The 21,355-nt window shown below is 42.5% G+C and overlaps 1 protein-coding gene across 5 annotated transcripts in view; it reads right to left on the reverse strand.

Annotated features, from left to right (window-relative positions):
• The window catches only part of LMO7 (LIM domain 7), a 135,638-nt gene extending 116,921 nt beyond the window's left edge, over window positions 1-18,717 (reverse strand). For all 5 annotated transcript variants that reach the window (XM_052785956.1, XM_052785957.1, XM_052785955.1 and 2 more), the window contains exon 1: window positions 18,629-18,717. In XM_052785956.1, the coding sequence (XP_052641916.1) occupies window positions 18,629-18,697 (69 nt within the window). In that variant the 5' untranslated portion in view covers window positions 18,698-18,717. The remainder of the gene's footprint in view (window positions 1-18,628) is intronic.
• Window positions 18,718-21,355: the final 2,638 nt, after the last annotated feature.

The following is a 21,355-nucleotide window of genomic DNA, read 5'->3' on the forward strand; positions in this document are numbered from 1 at the left end:
TTTGCCATTCCAGTCCTAAATTGAAGCACTGGTCTGAAGTTCAGCAAGAGAAAATTTAGCAGAGCTTAGTTACAAAACCTTGTTCTTAAAACAGGGCAACAGAACACACACACAAAAAAAAGGATATTCCTGTACAGCTCAAAACAATGTTAACTTTTTTTTTTTTTTTTACAACAGACTTGACCTCAGTTTGTAGTCAGTCGCTTCTATGCAGTGCCACTGCCTTAAGTGGTTATTTACCAGTTCGTATCAGTGCAGCAGTTGTCCTACTCTTAGTTTGGTACGTGCTATTGCATGTATGGCACTTCAAGACACGACAGAAAAGAGGCTTAAGAGTATGACGACTAGTTATTATAAAGAAGAGATGAGACTGAGAGGGAACACATCTTTTCCAAGTTCATCAAAATAAAAGTTATATTGACTGGTTTAATTTGCAGCAAAGAAGATTGTCACGTATTACGGAAGAAAAATTAACCATAAAAGTTACATACCATAGACCAGTTTGCCAGTTTTTAAGTGGTTAAAAAAAAAAAAAAATGCCAGGAATGGTTTAGGTATAAGAATATCCGGTCTTACAAGAGAGTAGTCACGAACTACGTGACCTTTGAGCTCCTTCCAGCCATATATGCAATTTCCACATGAAAGAGCTTATTACTCATTCAGTCTCATCATCTGAATACCAAACCAAGAGAAAATTCTTAGTTAAGCATGTATGCATCTGCAGGATTTAGGGCATACGACAGAACAAAGTGAGTTTCGGGGGAAGTTTTGGTGTTGTTTTAGAAATGAGGTACTTCACAGCAACTGCTCAAAACACATTATAACCTAGATGCAAAAAATGTCTACACATAAATCAGTTCATTTTAGGATGTATACTCTAAATGTCAAGTCAGAAATTCAAACCTATAATGCCTACTATGACCTGGCATTGTTAAAACAGCAACAAAGAAAAACTGTATGTCCGTGGTGGGGCGACAGACACAAGTACTCCCCCCTCAAGTAACTATAATTACTCAGATCAGGATAATTACCAACTCTGAAGACACACAGTTTAAGTGGCACTTACACTATCATATATAACCCAAACACCAGACACTATAACTCTAATGTTACGGTAAAAGTTGCATAGGGAAATACGATTTATTAGAATTTAAAGGCTAAGGTACTGGTTGCATCCAACTCATGCTTTGTAATGAATTCTGTTCCCCAAATAAATTACTCTGTATGGCCTGCTAATTCTCATCACTTGCTGGGGATGAGGAGGAAGGAACTGACCGCTCTTTATGTGCAAGGTTATTAGTGTTACATTGCTTAGAGAACCTCTTGGTGGTCCAACTGTGCTCTTCTAGTGGCCTGCTGCCCTGGAACCACTGGAGATGCCTGCAGAGAGATGGGATAGCACAAGGTAGTGGTGCTGAGGATGCCTATGCACCGCTGGCAATTTCTGCATTTCCACAGAGATTACGTGACTGTCAGACAATAAAAAAAAATTTCTGGTTTCCCTTTCCTTGATGGAGGACTGTCTCGAGCTAATAAAAATGACTGACCTACAAGCTCTGAAGGGCAAAGGGCTCCTCCCGGGCACCTCCAATGACAGAGTTATGTGGGAATGGGGCAGGTACCAGTGGAGAGAATAGCTACAGCTACTGCAATGCTTTCTTTGAAGAACCTCCAGAAACCACATAAGAAAAATAACAGAAACATATTTTTTGGAAGGGAACATTCAAAGTAAAAGCAGGTCTGGACTTCATTACATAGCTTTTGGTCACAGGTGCTACATGAATCCACCTGCTCAAGGCATCATTTTAGACATTTAAAAAAAAAAAAAAAAATCAAGTTTTTTGCCACCTCAAGGAAGAAGATGCAAAATCCCACGCAGCCTTGCTGCCAGAGGAGGGAACGGAAGAAACACAGGACAAAAAAAACTAAGAACCCTGGAAGATACGCTGTTTGTGTTTGCATTTGAGAAATATGGGGGTGGAAAGATTAGAACGGCCACTTTTGTTGTCTGCCCCATCCCCTCCAGCATGCACTGACAGAGCATCCAGCACAGCCCTTGCATAACCCTGCCTCAGGTCGGCAGTGGGGACATGACTTTTGCTACACCTTGGTCTCCTGCCTTTGCCTATACCCAGCACCGGACAAGGCACGAGTCTGGATAATTCCAGTTCCACTGCTGCTTCCAGCAGCCCTGTGCAACGTTACTGCTGAATTCAGGGAGTTTTCACAGAAACCTGGCAAGCTGAGACAACCCCAAGGCCTGATAGCCAAACATTTCATGGTAATGGCAGCTGGCACAAGAACCTCAAAAAAATCCCAAATATGAAAGTTAAAAGCTGGTCGATCAGAGGTAGCCCTCTAAGGTTTTGTTTGGACAAAGATTTGTAGTAGTCAAGGCTACATACACTTTAGCATGTGCCAAATTCATACCAATATGTGTGTGTCTCAAAAGATACCTCTATGAAAAGTGACTGCTAGTCTTTGTATTAGATTTATCAATAGAGATCAAAGGACAGATTTGGGGCCAATAAAATGAATGACCCATCTTTCGTTCAATGGCTTTGAAGAAGCAAATTAAAATTAAATAACATCCAACAAAACCAACAAAAAGCTTGTTAATATTCTTGCCTACATGCAGGAATAAGTCTACAATATAACTACCCAAAACACTTTTTACCAAACCAAAAAAATGGGTACAATAAAACAATTTGGAAAAATATATTCAGCATTATTTGAAAATAGCTTATTCTGGAATGAAAGATTTCCCTTATAAACACTATAACGGCAAGTTGAGAATACCTGCAAAATACCTTCTGAATCCTTGGGAAGTCACAATACACTGCAATGGAAGGCATTGTTATTTTAATCATATCAGAAAACTTTGCACAAAGTGAAACTGGATTAAGCAGTAAACACTTTGCTGGCTAATGAAAGTTTTTGTAGGCAAACTTGTGATACCAACATTTCTGCTAAAAAGAAAAAAAATACTACATGTATGGCAGAAAATTCTTTGTAGCTCTTTATAGTAATTTTGCAAACATTGTAAAGACTTTTGTGCTACTCAAAAATGCACAGCAGCGTTCAGATTAACAGAAAATAACTGACACAAAACATCAACTCCTTTCTGTGTCTTAATCCTGTTTTTTCACATAAATGAAACATTTATGAAATTCATAGCATCTGAACACCGAATACACATTTTTTCAGTATGACATAGTGAGGGCTATTTTAAGACGCTGGAATGTCATTAATTTGTGCCCCTTAGCTCAGCAATTTGTAAATGATTAGCTCTAGAGCACCAAAACAAAGTAAAGCCTGTCTAAGCCCATTTCATCTGACTACTAGCATTTAATTTAAACATGATTTCAAGATCTAATGCCAAAACCTAGCATATACTATTTATCATAAAATTGAAAAGGAAGCCTGCTGTATGATATATACTTACAGGAAGACAAGAACAACTGGGTTTTTTAAGCCGAAAGCTTGGCCCTTTCAGTTTCCCAAGATTTCAGACAAGTACCTACATTTCTACTGGTAACGAAGCCCCCAGGGAGCAAGTTCAGCTTGAGACGTCACTGTCGAACCTTTTTCCTCATGTCAATATGAGGGGAGGGAAAGAAGAATATGATTAAGCATAATGCTATCTAAATATCTATTTTTCTGGTTACAAGAGATTCCTGTATTTAATGGCAGCCTCACACCTTAAAGAGGGAAGCCACCTGTACTATCAGATTCCTGTTCCTCTTGAGTTTTACGGGAAATAGCAAGTCCTTGGCTGTTGTGCTCCATCACAGGGGGCTGCACGAAGGGTTACAGGACTGCGGCAGCTCTCGTCTCTGGAAAAGCCTTAAACTCTCAAAAGGTCATAAGACTCCGCAAACAAGACTAAAAATGAAATTATACAAGGAAAAGTGGGGAGCTCCAGAAAGTTTATGAAAGTTTGGCTCTAGGAGAGAAGCTCTCCCGACAGCAACTACTCTGAATGGGGCAGCAGACACTACTTTGTGTTTGTTTTTTAAATCAATGAAACAGAACACACCTACCACTTCTCTTTTCATCCCGAGCAATTCATTCAAAGTCAAAGCTTTGGTCTGAAGCTTAAGGTCTTTTATTTTATTTTATTTAGTTCTGGGCTAGCCTTAGAGGAGCAGTGAGAGAGGTTTTAAAACCGGCAACATCATTCACCAGGAAATACAAGTTACCTGCTCTTAGGCACCTACGGAGCACACTTGTTTCAAGTTCTTCAAGTTTGAGAAAAAAATCTGGACTTCAAAAATTCCTTACTTTAATTAATGACTTGCTCTAACTTGACTTTAAATGAGTTTAATCCCTATGAAGGAACAGTTAAAAAAAAAGTTTAGCATCACCTGATACTTTAAAACAGCTTTAAAATGGTACTTTACTGTTTAACCAACAGCTGCTTCGAGCCACAGGACCTCTATACTAGGCTTCAAAAAGAATGGAAAAAATAAGCAGTGACCACATTGACACACCTCTGAGACCTGGGTAACGAGAGGCTGACGATTTACAAGTGGCGGTGAATGGTCCTGCTGCGTGGTCCCACTCCTGGCCAGCTCCTCACTGCGGGGGGCTCTGTCCTCACACCAAGAGAGGACAGAGGGCTCCTGTGGCCCCCTCTGCCTCCAATCCAAACATTTCGATCAGATAATTTTAATTCGCATGTAGAATTATTAAGAAACTAATTTTCATACACAAGTCTTCTTTATTCAAAAGGACACAGAAGCCAAAAGAACATATTGGGAAAGAGAAATTTTGAGAAAGGATGATCTAGAATCCTCCACACTTAAGACAAAGAGAAGTAAAACTTAAGCATCCAATTCCTAACTTAAAAAAAAGAAAATAATAACCTAAGAGAGCTTATTTTCACTTTGAACAGTTATCTGCAAGTTTTATAAGTCCTTATCCACCTAAAAGAAATTTTAATGAGGAAGTTATCACACTGAAGCACTGAAACCCAAGCTAAATCATTTCCATAACTTCAGAAAAGATATTTCAGGTTTCTTTTTCCTGGCAATTGTTTTTATCCCTGGTTGGAAATATCTTCTCTCTGTTTTGTGCTTAAAGAAAAAAAGTTCAAATACACAGGCAGGCTGCTGTAGCAGCTCTGAGTTGAGCTGTTCCTGTGCACCTCAGCTGGGCAATTTCCTAACTGATGGGTGCCACTAAAGCAATCAGATTGTTTAACATCCTATGCAAATTACTGGAGATGAATGCTCAAATCCACCAGCACACATACAAATGGAAATTAGCAAAAAGCAGCAATATGGTAATTCAGCACGATGCTGAACTTCATACAAACATCACTGCAGGAAATCAAAAGGAGATAGGGAGCAAGACAAATTTTGGGACTGTTGCATGAGTTACAGCAGAAGGTCCACATGATGACATTCAAAACAGAGAAAATCTTACTCCATAGACCCATGTTTTTTGATCTGGAACAAGAATCTCCAAAAAAAAAAAAAAACCAAAAAACAAAACCAAAAAAACCCCCAAAAAACAACAAAAGAAAAACCCACAGAAAAATTCCTCCAGCCACGAGTACATCTTAAAGTTGTTGTGGCAGACATTCAGTACTAACCACCTTGAACCTTCTCCCCCACAAACTTAATCTCTGTGTAGTTAAACAAATATTAATAAATGAAAAGTACACAAAGTGATTTTACTAAGGGGGTAATTAACAACTTCATTTCAGTTTAGCAGCTGATTTTTAGTTGGCGTTAAACCAACAGGAGCTTAAAAGAACCTATTACACACGGATAAGATTCTGAATAACCTTGTGAGTTACTAGTTGGCAGTTTGATGTGGCCCTCAGACTTCAAAGGCCCCTTTCATAAGAAAACAGGACGAAGGCAGAGAGGTCTTTATCATCATTTATGGTAAATAAGATAGACAAATCCACTACGTACTAGAAAGCTGATGTAAGGAAAAGACTGAACTTTGCATGAGCTTCATCAATATTTTAGGAGCCCCGAATTACGCAGTGGCTTTTTTGATTAGAAGATGACAGTAATTGCGAAAGGCAACAGCAAATAGTCCAGTAGCACAGAAGGACTGAGATAAAAAGTTTCTGCTGCTTTGCTGTCAGCGGATGCTTGGGAGGACACATCACCAGACTGCAGCAGCACACGTGCCCAAGCGTTTCCTGACACCTTAAGTGAACAAGTCAGAGCCTCCCACTTTGGCCACACACAGCTCAAACTCTTTTCGTTTTCTACTGCTCAGCCTTAATGATTCCCATCACCCTAGTCAGGAATATCCAGGCAAAACTGACAATCCCTGGCGTCAGCGTTAGAGGACTTGCATGTTAAGGTCTGATCACTGAATATACACACCGCTGACAATTAGGCCACGTAGAAACATAAGGATCTCCCCCTCACCAGAATTCACTGATGAAAAAAACAGCAAGGGCACATGGCTTAAAATTAACGTAGTGTGAAATGAAAACTACAAACCTTTAAGTGGAAAGCTGCCTAATGCAATTTTCACAATTACCATTTAATTTAAGCAGCAGATCAAAGAAGTGCATCATTTACATTTCCAAACATTAAGTTTTAAAGATCAAAGACCTCTAGTATTTCCAGACTGCATATATGTGAGTAACTTGGTTAGAGTAATGAATCTATGCAGAGGGAGAACATGAGCTGCTCGTTTGCTCCATGCAGCAGTTTCCCCATCATCTGAGACTGTAGCAAGTGGTATCTGCAACAAGCATCATCAACAAGCACCCGTTGACACTACATATAAATAGAAGCAAGGGGCTTCAAGGTCTAAAATAGCATTATACCAATTTTCTGACTGCTGGAGAACTCTCTCCCTGAAATTAGCCACTGCTTCAGAGATTTTTTCACAACTCCAGCCCGACAGCTATGATTTAACAGTGCTTACAGGATGTTCCAGAGGTCATTAAAGACTTCACTTCATTGTAGTGTTTAACCAAAACAGTGTTTTCATGAGAGTGCTGTAGCCTGATTGATTATGCCAAGAAGTTAAATAGAGAGAAGTGCACTATGTAAATATTCCAAAACATGTCAGTTTAATTCTATGTAGAAATGAAATAGCAGCAGCAGAGGTGATGTTTTAATGACCACTGGGAGTTGCTGCAACAGACCCTGGTCAAATTCAGCGTAAAGTAGAAAGTGTCCTGGCACTTATATCCAGGAAACAATCAAACTTTTAGTTCATACCGAAGACTCATGCCTACTTCTGAGCGCCTCCCAGAAAACGTGGCTTAGAATTCAAGATTAAAACCAGATTTTTCTCGGCAGAAAATCAGAGAGCATCACGGCTATAAAACCTATGTTACAAAAAGAGACGACCATTTCAACTCAACCAGTAAACAGGAGCTGCTCATGGAAGTTGAGAAGATGGCCAGAACTTCTCTTATTAAGTTGACAAATGTGACAACACCACATGTGTAATGTGCAATGATATTCAGTACCCGATTGCTGGTGTTACCATAACATTCAATCCCCAGAGTCTTCCTTATTGTGCACCAAGATCCTCAATACACCATGCTGCCCGTCAGACTGGTCCCAAACAGAGGATGGATTTTTATCTGCATGCCCCTTACCTATTTCACTTCCGAATCACAGGATTAAAACTATTCTAAAAGTAGATGGGAGGGGGTATATAATGCTAACATTTACACAGAGACTATTTCTTATATCATGGTATTACACATCTAATACAGAAAAGAAAGGGGCATATGAAATCCACATACCTACCTCTAAACACGAGAGGATTTAAAGCAGCTTTCTCAAGAGAAGCTTCTCGGACAGACACTTCTCACAGTAAGGATGTTGCATTCTGTAACTAAGACTACCAAGCTCTTAAAAAGATGAGCAACCGTTACACTTTTACAATAGGTGAGGAACCTATGTATTATTAGTACTCTGGGAAACAGTCTCCCTGACAGACAGAAGTTACATAGAAGTAAGTTTCACACTTTAAATCTTCTCCCACAAAACAAAACGGTGAGCAATATCCAGGCTCTTTAGATGAAGAAAATGATGACCTGTGTCCAGCTCCAATTAACTGGTAGCATCCTAATCTCAAAGAATGTTTATGTTGCATAATGCTGTAGAATACATGGGTATTCCTGCCAGACCTAAACTGGCTCACGTGGATTTCTGTGTGACAGCAGCCACACTGCCTCCAGTTCCCAGCCTACATCAGGTAGGTGGACACAGTCAAAGCACTTAAAGGTCTTAATCTGCATCTCTGTCAAAAGTTAAAAGCACTATGTGCCATCTAAGCAACATTATATGCATCGGTAGATGAAAAAATTGGTAAAATTGGTGCATGTCACATCCACCTTCACTAGCAGTCGGAAGAAGAGTGCCCCTTCCTGAAGGTGAATATATATCCTTTACTTCAAGAAGAAACAAAGACACGTACGCTTCTTCACTTGAGTGGAGAAGCACGTGCTGAGGTTGGGATGCGAAGGATCCGGAGATCCAGATCCCTTCTCCATATCCTCCCCCCAGGAGCAATGTCTGTTAACCTGAGCCTGCACCAGATTCACCCATTCCCAGACTGCACATTAGCACAAGAATAAAAGCAAGACGTGGCCGAGCTACAGCCACAGAGCAGCTGGGCTAGGGGTAATACTCTAAGGAAATAAAAAAAATAAGACCGAGGTGAGGAAGGCTGGCATACCTTTAAAAACAGCCGAGACACACCGATATCCTTTCCATATTTCACTCCCCCATACCTGAAAGGTAGCGTGACATTAGAGATGTCTTCTACTGCCTGAGACACCCTCCTCTATCCTACCTCCTCGGCTGATCACAGAGGAAAGAGAAAACAATCAGATGAGTCACTGCTGGAAATCTGCACGGCTGGATCGCATCTAACCCTTCTACGCACCAGACACAGGAAACCGAATTACTGCCAGCCTCCCAACCACATCTGCTTAGACGCTGCAAAACGCTGCTCCAACCTTATGCTTTGCTACCGTGACCAGTAGATATGGTTCTTGCAAGAGACTTGCCCACATGCAAAGACCAAATCTTGTTGCTGAAATGTGCATGTTAAGTATTTTGTATTCTCACAAAATTAACCATTATATTGAGAACCAGACATGACTTAATAGCATCATTCTTCTTAACTATGGTATATCCGAATAAGTTTAGGGAAAGAACATTCTTCTTTTTACTGTAATTTTCAAGGGGAGACAGTTTTCACAAGAAAAGGTCAAAGATTCCACTGGAAAATGGAATGCCACAAGATTTTAGTTGCCATGTTAAAAAAAAAAAAAAAATATAGATTTTAGAAATTCTTAGCTGGGAAGGTAAGAAAGAAAAAAAAAAACAAAAAACAAAAAAGGAACCATAGGTACACACATACATGCATTTTTCAGCCACGTCTAACAGTAGGCTTTCATGCCCCACGGTAGGTAAAGCAGATGAGATACTGATTTTATAAATACGTAAGTGAAAAAATTAAAATAAGTATAATAACACATTCAGAAATTTAGAACAGTCTGAGGCTGTATTCTTCCAATCTTTTAAATGACCCAAATGCAAAACAAATGCAAAAAAACCCCCCCCAGATTTAAAAAGCCAGTACGTTCTACAAAATTTCACTATTTAAATACTTACAAGGTAAAAAATTCACTCCAGTGAGAAGGAAAAAGTAGTTATTTACAAATAACCTTCGGTGCACATTTCTCCTCTTCCTTTTTCAAGCCTCTCTCTTCTGTCATTTCTCTGCGGCGCACAGCTCCCAACCCCATCCAATGACACCTGACATCCAGAACTTCGTGGAGCCTTTAACGATGCTCTCAAATGAGATTAGAGCTCGTGTCTGCAAGACCTACCCCGACGTCACAGAGAACTTTTGGATTTTATCAGATGCATGAAAGCTAGGTCATTAGTGAGCAACCCAGTCTGTGCATTTTAATGGAGATTTATCTTTGAAAAAAATTCGTCGACACGTAAGACTCGTAGCTGTGAAGCAATACCCTCCTGAATAATAATTGAGTTGATGTTTATTATATCAGGGGTTTTTTTACCTCCATAGCATCAGGCAAATGTCTGTGAAAGATATCCATCTGTAACCTGGAGCTCATGCCTTCATCCTCATCCCCTTCTCATTCAGCCCAAATAAGAGCAACTCCACACAACCTTTTTATTGAATGCCGAGAACTCGCAATGAAGATGCACACCTGACATTTAAAAAAAAAAAAAAAATTATACAAAGGCGAGACCTTTGTAGTTAGTTAAGACAGTCAACGTCACTTTGTTTCAACGCCTTCTATTTGCAAAAGAACCTGCAATCAAATGTCTGGCCCATTTTTGCTCAGGATTACATTTTCATGTGCAGCAAAAAGGTACGTTTTGCCAGTAGCACCATTCAGGCAAACGGAGCATGGTGACACAAGGAAAAGAGTTTTTTCCTAGAGTGAAAATGCAGTAATGCCTAGCTTTGTTCCCAGCTTCACCTAACCTGAAATAGTATCCAAAGAAGCACTTCAAGGCAGAGCAACAGCTGTGACTACAAAACCCCCCACCCGTGTAGTGTCAAACCTGGATCTTAATTTTTCTTCCTCTTCTCCACAACCACCTTGACATCTGGCTTCGTTTGCTTCCATTCTTTATCACATCATGATTTAGTAGCTGACATGGTAATTTGACCACATAGAAAGTCTCAGATCAAACTCCACAAGCTAGATTTTTCAAATTCCTTCCTGAAGGAAAAAATAATAAATAAATAACAAATAGCAGGGCCAATAAAGTACTTCCAGGAAAGAATTTGCAAATAACACTGGAGATTAGATCTGGGATTAGGTTGCATCCCTGAAGGGCAGGCGATGATCCCCGCAGAACTGCTGGGCCAGACGGCCCAACACTTCTGAAGGACCATCTCCCAACCAATGACACAAGGGCTGCTTCTGCTGTAGCAGAAGTCAGTGTATAAACACATCAAATACTTTCAAATGCTTTCGCCCAGGAGCTCCTGGCAGAGTTTCTATTTAAAACAGCTCCAACTGTATTTATAAGCCTTATGAAATTCATCCTGAAGCAGTTATTTATGGCTGGAAGCCAGCCTCCCTAATTCAGGTGTCTAGCTTATACCTCGACCCCGGGCGCCTAGCGAACGGCTCCTGCAACATAGAAGGAAGAGAGCCGGGCAACGAGCAGAAGCAGGTGACTTGAGAAGCCTTCGGGGAAAGAGATGGTTTGTCTAAATTCAGGTGCCTGCCCCTCTTCATCCCACTAGCTCGGCTGCAACCCAACAGCGAGCTGCCACCAAAAGGCCACCTCCGCCAACACCACCTCTTCCCTGGCACGAGCGCTGGTGCCCATCTCGCCTCCCAGGAGCCAAGCGAGTACCAAATACCACAAAACACGCTGAGTTTCCACCGTCAGATGAACTCCCTGAGCTAAATCACCGGAGGGTCAGGCAAACACCGCTGCCACCACAAAAGGAGGCAGGAGAAGCACATGCCAAGCACAGGAGTTTCAATGACACCTTGCTGTGATAACGTCCCGGCACTAACACAAAACCACGTCATTGTGGGACCTACCCTAGGAGGACAGCTTGGCTCAACCAAGTTTTCACTGTCTGTGCTAGCTGAATTGATCCCAACCCAGATATTCCTTTAAAACTGTGTTACATGACAATGATTTTGACTTTTTTGGCCAACATAGCAATAACTATTTCCCAAAGTTAGTATATCAGTTTTCTTTCCTAATAGTAATGACTGAAAGCTGAAATCACATCCAGAAACAAAAGTTAGGACTTTCACATGAGCTGGCGCAAAAAAAGTGTGCCAATGCACCCAGCACTGGCAAAAAAAATAAAGCAAGTCTTATAATCCTCATGCCCTTTTACAATAATCCCAGCTGTTTTGTACCACAAATGCAAAACGCTGTTGAAATTAAGTTTCTCTATTCAGTGTAACACAAATGAAAGTTTTACAGCTAAATATCCAACTGGAAGCTAGCATGCTATGAGTCAGACCTATATATCTTTCTTTTCATTGGAAAAATAAAAATTTAGCACTTTTCATAAACACTAAATTTACAACTGCTTGCAGAAGCTTACAGCATGAGGAACCAAAGAACCTGTTTTAAAGTAGCTTATTCACTACAATCCTTTAAAGTTAGATTTTCACTTGGATTCACAGTATTCAGATACGTGAAAAAACAGCAAAACCAAAACACTCCTCCTAAGGTAGTTTGGATAATAAGTTAGGTGTGTCAAGCACACCTTAGACCAGCAGAAGCATTTCTAGTACACTGAGTCTGAGAGCACGTGCTGTTTTTCATTAAATTGCTAAAGCTGGAAAGCCCACTTAAAAAATGATAGTTAAGAGTTATGTTAGTCTCGTTAAGCAGAAAAGGTTGGAGGGGGCGGTGGTGTTTTGTTTTAAAAAAAAAAAAAACAACAAACCTTTTTAAAAAAAAAAAAAACAAACAACAAACCTCCTCCAGGAGTGGATAAAGGAACTTTAAAGAGGAGGAGTGGTAGGTACAAGAAACAGCTGGAATGTATCTGGTTCTTACAACACAATAAATCCCAAGTGTTTTCCGAAGCTCAGCAAGGTCACCATCCAATGTAATACACCGAAGTGCTCATTAAAAATTTAACATTTTGGACCAAAAAATGTTTGACAAAGAAAAAGGTGCTAAAAGGGAGTCCATAGTAATGGGGGGGGGGGGGGGGGGGCGCAGGGGAAGCATTCTAAACCTGGAAACCATCATCTCACCTCCTCCCCAAACTATGGGCGGAAAAAAATGCATGACCTCCCAAAACTGAAGAAAGGATCAGGACACCGTTCAAAAAACAAACAAAAAGACAGGAAGAAAAGAACAAAAGTAACACCATGACTAACCGTAGTTGGTAACTACAAAATACAGAATAGAAGAAAACTAAAGTCTGGTGAGAACTGTCTGTGGATCCCCTTAAGCTGCAATGCATTTCCCCTTTGTAGAACACATACCCATTTCTATAGTCAACAAGTTAATTCTTCCTCTTAAAGTGCCTGCAGATGCTGCTTTCATGCGAAATTTTAAAACAACACTCAAAACTACAAAGAGAAACTGTCCACAAAGGAAACTACGCTGTGTACTCAGCTCAAAGCTCTGCATGCCCATTGCACAGGACTGCATGAAGACAGGCTTCAAGCATCTCTGAGAAATCCAAATACAGACTTAACTTGAAAATGCATAAACCCACCTTGCAGAAAACAGGAAATAGATTTTACTCTCAAGCAAAAATCAGTCCCATTTTTCTCTCAAACACATCACCAAATACACCACAGATGCCTCTCCTGAGGTCCGGAAGGGGACAACAAGGTAACAGGGAGAATAATGTTCAGCCAGATAAAACAGTGTTACTGTCACCCTCTCCCTCTAAAACATGATTGCTAGCCCTGTTATATGACATTTTGCCACAGCACTTTCATAGTCTGCAGCCAGTGGAGAACATTATTTGTAGGATTTACATTCCCACAGTATTTACTTAACAGCATGTATATTTATATATCAATTCATATTTATATATTAATTGGATATACTTAGATTTAACTCCATGCAAGGGCTCACTGCCAAGAATCTACACACATTAATGAAATACTGATGCATCCACCTAAAGGAGGGTTAAATGCATCCCTTATGTAGACGTGAGACAGGACTTTGGCAGCCGTGCTGTAAGAAGTTCTCCAGAAACCAGCCCACCCAGGTTTTATGACTTGACAGAATTACCCAGTATTAGACATGGTTTAGGCAACACAATATATAGATTTTGCCTTTTCATTCACACATTTTTCATTCTGACACCATCCAGGACATTGACTGGCTCTCTACACACTATCTGAGAATACCTTACCCAGAATTGAGAAAAACCTTTTCATAATGGTTAGTTCAACTGAAATAAAGGTATCTATGAGAAGAGGATCTGAATGGTAAGATGAGTCTTCTATTTCTACAGTTATTCCTCCCGTCTGCCATACCAGACTGTATGCATTATATTCATGCTTGGGGGAAAAACCAAACAAAATAATCACTGAGGTAAGTTCTTTATGCAAATACAGGGAAAACATTGCTGCTAGACCTCTTGCTGCATTTGCAGAAGCCATAAAAATATACAGTAGAAATGCAGACTTCGAACAGTTTCAACAAATAGAAACATTTGGTGACCACATGTCAGAGACCATTCAGTGGATTTGATTGCTGTACTGTTGGTCCAAACCAGAAGATTTCAAGTAAGTAGTCCTGGCTCTCAAGTTTTATCCTCAAGCTGACTCTTTCTACCAAGCTACTCTGCAAATCTGCTTTTTCAGTCTTCTGAGCAGGCAGAGCAGCGGGTGTCTGTGTGTGTATACACACGTTTGTTTTTTCCTGGAAAAAGACAAAACCAGAAGCCCCCAGATAATTTTCCAACATCCAAAATGTAACAGATACTTTTAAATCACAAAGGAAGATAGTTTTGGACTCTGAAAAGCACACTGTAACGCAATAATAAATGAAGTTATTAGCACACACAACAGCATTTAGATAAATTCACTACCTATTTAACAGTCACGGCAGACCTGAGCAGCAGAGGTATCTTCAGCTGCCGTCCAGACATGCTGGGGTCTTGTTCTCTAACGCCGCCTATCAAAAAGGATAAAAACCTTATCTTGCTATGGAAATCCTAACGGCGAAACACCTCTCTCCATCAACACTGGGTAGTGTTAGCACTAGAGAGGACTTCTGTTCCCCTGCAGTGTCCCTGCATGAGGAACAGTCCCAGGACTACAGGGTCCTGCTCGTGACTGTGACTGAGACTGACGCTCTCGACGACAGTCTCAGATGAAATTAGTAGCTCTCAGAACATCTGACTAACAACTCTAGATCAGTTATTAGGGGAAGAAATTCAGCTCCCAAGAGTCCCCGTAATAGCTTGCAATATTAAGAGTTACTTGGCCCAACACCTATTTTTCACTTCAGTGGATTTGTCAAGGTTGCTCCATGTGCTTTCCTACAGCTCTGCTGCTTCACTCCAACAATTCATTCAGGCACACGCTCACTGCCCACCCTCCCTCAGATGGGGCCTGTACATTCAACTACTTCGGGGAAGAGGGGGGGGGATTTCAAGCGTTATTTGCCTCGGGGCACTCTAACTAAATATTTACAGGCTTCGTGGGTCAGGTTTCAAGTTGCTTTAGCAAACAATTTCAAACCACAGACATTTACCTGAAGATTAGGGTTCATTTAAGACACAGAACAGGAATCAAAAGCTGAGATGTTTTCCAAGAAAACAGCGCACAATCTTCTTTCCTCTGGAACTTCGAGAGGTATCACCCCTAAAACGGTGAAGGGCGTTCTGGGGGAGAGGGACCACGTCTCCCCTTTGTTCACAAGGATGAACTTGGTGGTGGACTGCAGAGAGGAAGAGGCAGACTGCCCTCCCACATCTTGAGGCAGGAAAAGACTCGGCAGTCTGGGATATTTAATAGCTGGAGGAAGAATGCTTTGGTTTGGAGGAACAGCTTTTGGCTTGCTTAAGTTATAATATGGAACAGAACGCAGCAGAACAATTTTAACCCAGCTATTTCTAGTTTTGGCAAACACAGCTCTACCTTAGAGAAACTATTTCTAAGTTGTGGCGTTTCAGTGTTTTACTCTGTTCTCAGCACGCACCATCTGCCCAGCTGAGGTGCTAAGTGGAGCCTGAGCTGCGCCTAAGTTTGACCAGCACCAGCTGTTACAGGCAGAGCTCAGAAGACTCCAATAATCCCAGATGCAAGAACCCAACACCACTAACCAGTGCTGGGTTCTGGATAAGGGACACCCGAGAAGAGCTTGAGTTCCGCACAGAAAATGACTCCTCTTTCCCCAAAACAAGTAGATGTAGCCCTCCCAGAGTGACTAACCGACTCCAGCTAGAGGAACCGATACCAAGACAAGCAACATTATCTCCCCTCCCAATTCACCACAGCACACCAAACACGAAACGGTGGGGACTACACTTCAAGAGGTCTTTGCACTGTAAAGACTACAGACCTGCCTTGTCTGCATTATCATCAACTATGCCTCAACATGAATCTGAATTAAAGAACAAAGTCTTTCATTAACTAACACCAGCTATCAGATGCAATTTTTTGTTGTTATTACTCTTAATCAAGTTGTTGGGTTTTTTGTTTTTTTTGGTTGTGGTGGGGTTTTTGTTTTGGGGTTTTTTTGTGGGGGTTTTCTTTTTTTTTTTTTTTTTTAATAACATAAGAACTAGGATCAAACATTTGAGCTCCCACCAGCCAGTGGCTGCCATACAACATGGAGACTCCAGCTGGGAACAGACAGAAGAGGGACCTGACCAGGACAAAAGTTTCTCTCACCAAAAGCTTCAAGAACAGATGGGGTAAAAATTTTTGATGTTTCGGGGTGCTCCCCCACCCCCCTCCCCCAAGATCTGACAAATACAGCTGCTCATTCCTGTTACAAAAAGCCCTCAGCTTCAAGGTTTGAGCTCAGGTCTTTTGCGTGGTTTTTTTCAGATCTCAGAGTCCAAAATGCTCTGCATTGAAAATCAGAAATATGTTAACACAAATTTCATTAGCAAAGGGAAATAGTAACAGTTTACAAAGAGATCTATGCTTGTTCTTTTAAATATATAGTAGCTAGTGTTTGTATGCTTTCATCTGCCTCTAATGTTAAGGGGAAGCTGGCACACAAAACCTTACCAAAACATAAGACCTTCAAGTTCACAAATATTTGAAAACCTGCCTCATCTTCAAAACCAATTGCTTAATCATTAGGAGTCACCAAATTTCACTCTCAATCATGTAAACACCACCGCGTTTCACCAAGACTCACAAAACCTTGGGACACGTCTCATTACTCTAAACATATCTTTACTGTTCTCATACAACAACGGAAATCGTTGGTCTTGGCTTTTTAATCCATCTGGATTTAAAGAGTAGAGAAACACAACAGACTCTCTGAAACACAAACCTCATTTCATTGGGAAATAAATATTTACATTTTCCTTCAACATTACGGAATTCTTAATATCCTGTTTATCAATACTTTCAGGTTTTTAAGTTACTCGATTTACAATAAAACATATCTCCAAGGGGTAAGTTTAAAAGTTACTTTAAAATGAGAACAGCTTTCACGTATCAGAAACAAAGCATAGCCACACAAATTAGATGGGGAAGGGGGGGGAAGGTGAACATACGTTTTTTCCACTACACAAACAGTGCACGCTTTACACTTACATCACTTTGCTCGTGCTCCCATGTGCTACTGGCAGGCAAAGAGGAAACCTTTTGTAGGAATGGTACAACCAGCCCGTATCAAATGAAAATTAGTAATAATTAAAACAAATCCCCAAACCCTTAAAAGGATTTTCAAAGACAACATTACATCACCTTAATGAAACTATTTAAAGTGAGCTTTGCCAATTTAAAGAAAGCAATACAAGAAATGTATACACGAGAAAGGAATGCTTTAATTACCCAAACTCACAGCTAGCTCTTACAAAATTGACACTTGGGGAAGCCAGGACTGCTTTCATTACCTACATTCACAGATGGCACTTACAAAATTGACGCTTGTGGAAGTCATTTGGGATACCCTTGCCTACGGTGCTCTCAGTTCAAAATTCTCAATAGATTTTAAGCACTAGATGTCATCGTTTTACAGAGGAAACAAAGAAGCCGGGACTCGGGTCTTGACAAGCTTACAAAGATGAGGGGTAAAAAGTAACAAACACCCTTCTTTGAATCTTTATTCCTTTGAAAGTTACTGGGATAGCATTTCTGACCATAGAAGTTTCATCTCAAGCGAACGGGTGCAAAGACATAAGCTTAATACGTTAAAATACCTACAAACCAGCTCACTAAAGCTCCTCTTTAAGTGACTCTAAGCGAGGCTGTGCAACGTTTCTAACGTTTCTCAAGACGCCCTCCGCGCCATCAGCCTCGCTCACCCAGCCGCACGCTGCCCTGACCGTAGGCACACACACACACACACGCAGGTACACCTACGAGCAACCTCTTTCCCCGTGCATTAGCACATGCTGCTCCAGCGTGATTCTGTGTTAACGATACAGAAACACAGATGTTTACGTCAAGTGCTATGTGCGGTCAGACGCTCACGTTTAAAAACAGGAGAGAAGCAAATGACTGTAATTTCAGGTTACTCTCCGTCCTGAACTCTTTTGGGACAGGAAGAAGAAGAGTGCCTCTAATTCAGGCTGTCTCAGAGCAAGCGCTAGAGAAATAGTTTACAAGACGTCCGGAAATTATAAGCCTTAGCGACAGGGAGGGCAGCCACACCAGCCTGTAATTTGGATTTTGGGGAGGGGGGCGTTGGCGATACCGCAAAGACAGCTCTCTGCAAGCTTTCACCATGCCTTCCAAAAGCAGCAGCCCGCAGCTGCTGACAAAGAACCAAAGTTTGGGAGCCGCGTCCCTGCAGCTCCCGCCCGGCGACGGGGGCAGCCCCAAGGCAGCGTCCTCCCCCCTCGGCCTTGGGGGGGGGGGGGGGGGGTGCGCAGCGAGACCCCGGACTGGCGCGGGGGAACCGCGGCGACGGGCGGCCGGGCCTCCCCGCGGGGAGGGCACCGCGGGTGACAGGGGGGTGACACCCAGCAGGACCGAGGGACGCCTCACCTCTACCCATCGCCGGGCTTCGGCGAACGCCGCCTGGCAGTCGCACTCCGCGTCCTCTCTCCCCTCCATGGCCAGCACAGCGAGCGGGGGAGAGCGGGCAGGCGGCCGGTGCTGCGGCGGGGTGGGGGCGCGGGGAGCAGCCGCTGTCATTCAGCTGCCTCCTTTTAACGCTCCCCGCGCCGTCTCCTCCCCCTCCGCCTCCTCCCCGCGGAGCTGCCCCTCCCGGGAGCTCGCTGGCACTCGGCGACCGCAAGAATTCGAAGGAGCCGCTGGCTGTAAAGCAACGCCGTCCCCCCGCCCCGGGGGCAGCCGGACGCCCGGGAGGGGCTGCACCCTCCGCGGCGGCGGCGGCTCCGTCCCACCGGTCCGCGGCGCCCCTCGCCCTCCCGCCCGGTGGAGGCGGCCCCCGGCGGCTCCCGCCCCGGCGCATACCAGGAATAGCTGGGGACAATCGCACCTTTCAGGGCTGGCCCCCGCCGCCCCGGCCCCCGCCACCTGCCGCCCACCGCCCGGCCGGGACTCCCCTGCGGGCCGCCGCTTCCCTCCGGCGGGGCCACGGGAGCCCTGGCCCCGGGCCGGCTCCCTCGCCTCCTCGGCAGCGGGTCTTCCCTCGCACCCACCGGCAGCGCCGCGATCCGCGGCGGGGGACGACGACTCCACGCTCTTCTGCAGCGCTGTCCCGTTTGGGGACGAAGTTAGGAGCTTTTTCCGCCGCTGTGGAAGATGCGAGGGGTCCACGCTTTGTTTTGAGCTTTCCTCACACAAAACGGCCGAAGTGGAGGTGCATGGGGCAGAGCTGGAGCCCCACAGCCTCCATGCTTCCCTCCTGCCCTCGGCACCGTTTGCCTCCCTTCTGGTTTTGCTCACAGTACCCCCCCACTAGCACCCGTTGCTTTATTTCACGTGTGTCTCTGCCCCCGATACACTGGAAGCGATTGTTTGTGACTCCTCCAGTCCCCGGGCCACCCTGTGCTCAGGCTCAGAGCTAAAGGCCGCTCTCGGTAAGGCCGTTCTCGGCTCGACGCCTGCTGAGCCTGGCTGGATGCCGCGCTGGGCTCCGGCCCCTCGGGTAACCCCAAACACTAGGCCACAGCAAAGTTTCTTCCACCCTGAGCTAGGCACCCGAGCTGGAGCTGGGAGGGAGCAGGTGTGCTGACTAAACACAGCAAAACCCTTTCTTCCAGTACAGGAGTAGACATGTGCTAGGCAGAGAAGTTAATGAAATGCTGAGAAAAAGAGCAATTTTCTGGAATATTTGTGCATAGCATTAGGGGTTTTGATTTCATTTTAACATAGTATTTACGATGATCTCTTTCTACTTGAACTTCTAATAATATTTTTCTTTCCATATCTTCTCTGTAAGCAAAACAGAGTTGCTGCACACATCTTTTGCTTACATGGACCATGGCAGAACATACGCCATTTTTTAAGGACTACTGAGAAAAGAGAACTTAAAATTTGTACTGCACACAAATTAGCTTCTAAGATCTTTACTTGGGAGCACATCTTATTTCTGCTCTGTAAACAACCTTCTTAGAATACGAAAGAAGATTTTAGGAGATCAGTTCAACATACAAAGAAACTCTCTATGGGCCATCGGTTTCAGCAGTACATGGAAATTAGTGTTACTGGTGGTACACACAGGAAGGAAAACCCAGTGACTCTGGGTGAAATAAGTTCCATAGGAGATGTTTGATATTTATTAAGTTACAAATCCATAGAAATGATGTAGTTAGCTCCTCACAGTGGTATGATTTGAGACATCTATGCTATAGAGCCAGTGATGAATGAAACGATAATCAAAGCTGTAATTTTGAAATTTTTTCTTCATCCTTTTTCCTGCTCCAAGCCAGATCAGCCACAAGACCAAATACAAATGAAGAATCTGCATTTTTCTTGAGTGGGAAGCCTGAGCATCAGAAAACAACCCTCTCATCTCACTATTTAACATTCATGACTACAAAGGCTAAAAAAAGAGAAAAGTCTAAATAAAGCATGTATGTGCTGCTGGTGCTGGCTGACATCGGTTTGCGTTAGCTGTCATTACTTAACATTTTTCTGGAGAACTACTGCAGCCTTTCCCAGATTTTTAAGGTCTGCCTTTTCACTTCATGTTCTCACTTATTTCTGGTTGCTTTATTTCACTTAATGGCAAATCAAATCACTTTTCTTATAAATCAAGTGTTTAATGTTTTAGATCAAATAATTTGAGCAATCACATAATTTAAGTCCTCATTTTAGTAAGCTGCGTGGACCACTGCAGCTTTCAAGTTGTTCACTAAGTAAAAAAATTCCAACATGCATATTTCTTCCTCAAAGTGAATTTTAAATCGTCACAGATCATTTATCTATGTAAGCCTGAACAACCAAAACAGCTTAGTATTCCTTTGCGCTAACAAGGTAAGTCACTAGACTCCTAGATCATAAAAAGATTACATATACCAGATATGACTCCTAATTGTTGGTGTCAAAAGTAGCAAACATAATACTGTTCTACTTGGCAAAAATAAACCGTTTCAATGTGTGTGCTCCTAGGGATAAGTCAAGCAACAGTTTACGTCCTATTCTTTTCATAGAGACTTCTACAAATATTTGATACAATAATATTTTCTACCAAGGCAGGCTTCTTCCCTTAAGGAAAGACCGTATTTATTTTCTAAATGTGGGCCGTTAAGCGTGTTTATTTTCTAAAACTTACATTTCAATGACAGAAACCACATCTTTCTT

Source organism: Harpia harpyja, chromosome 4 (genome assembly GCF_026419915.1).
Source record: "Harpia harpyja isolate bHarHar1 chromosome 4, bHarHar1 primary haplotype, whole genome shotgun sequence".
NCBI classification, from domain to species: Eukaryota; Metazoa; Chordata; class Aves; order Accipitriformes; family Accipitridae; genus Harpia; species Harpia harpyja.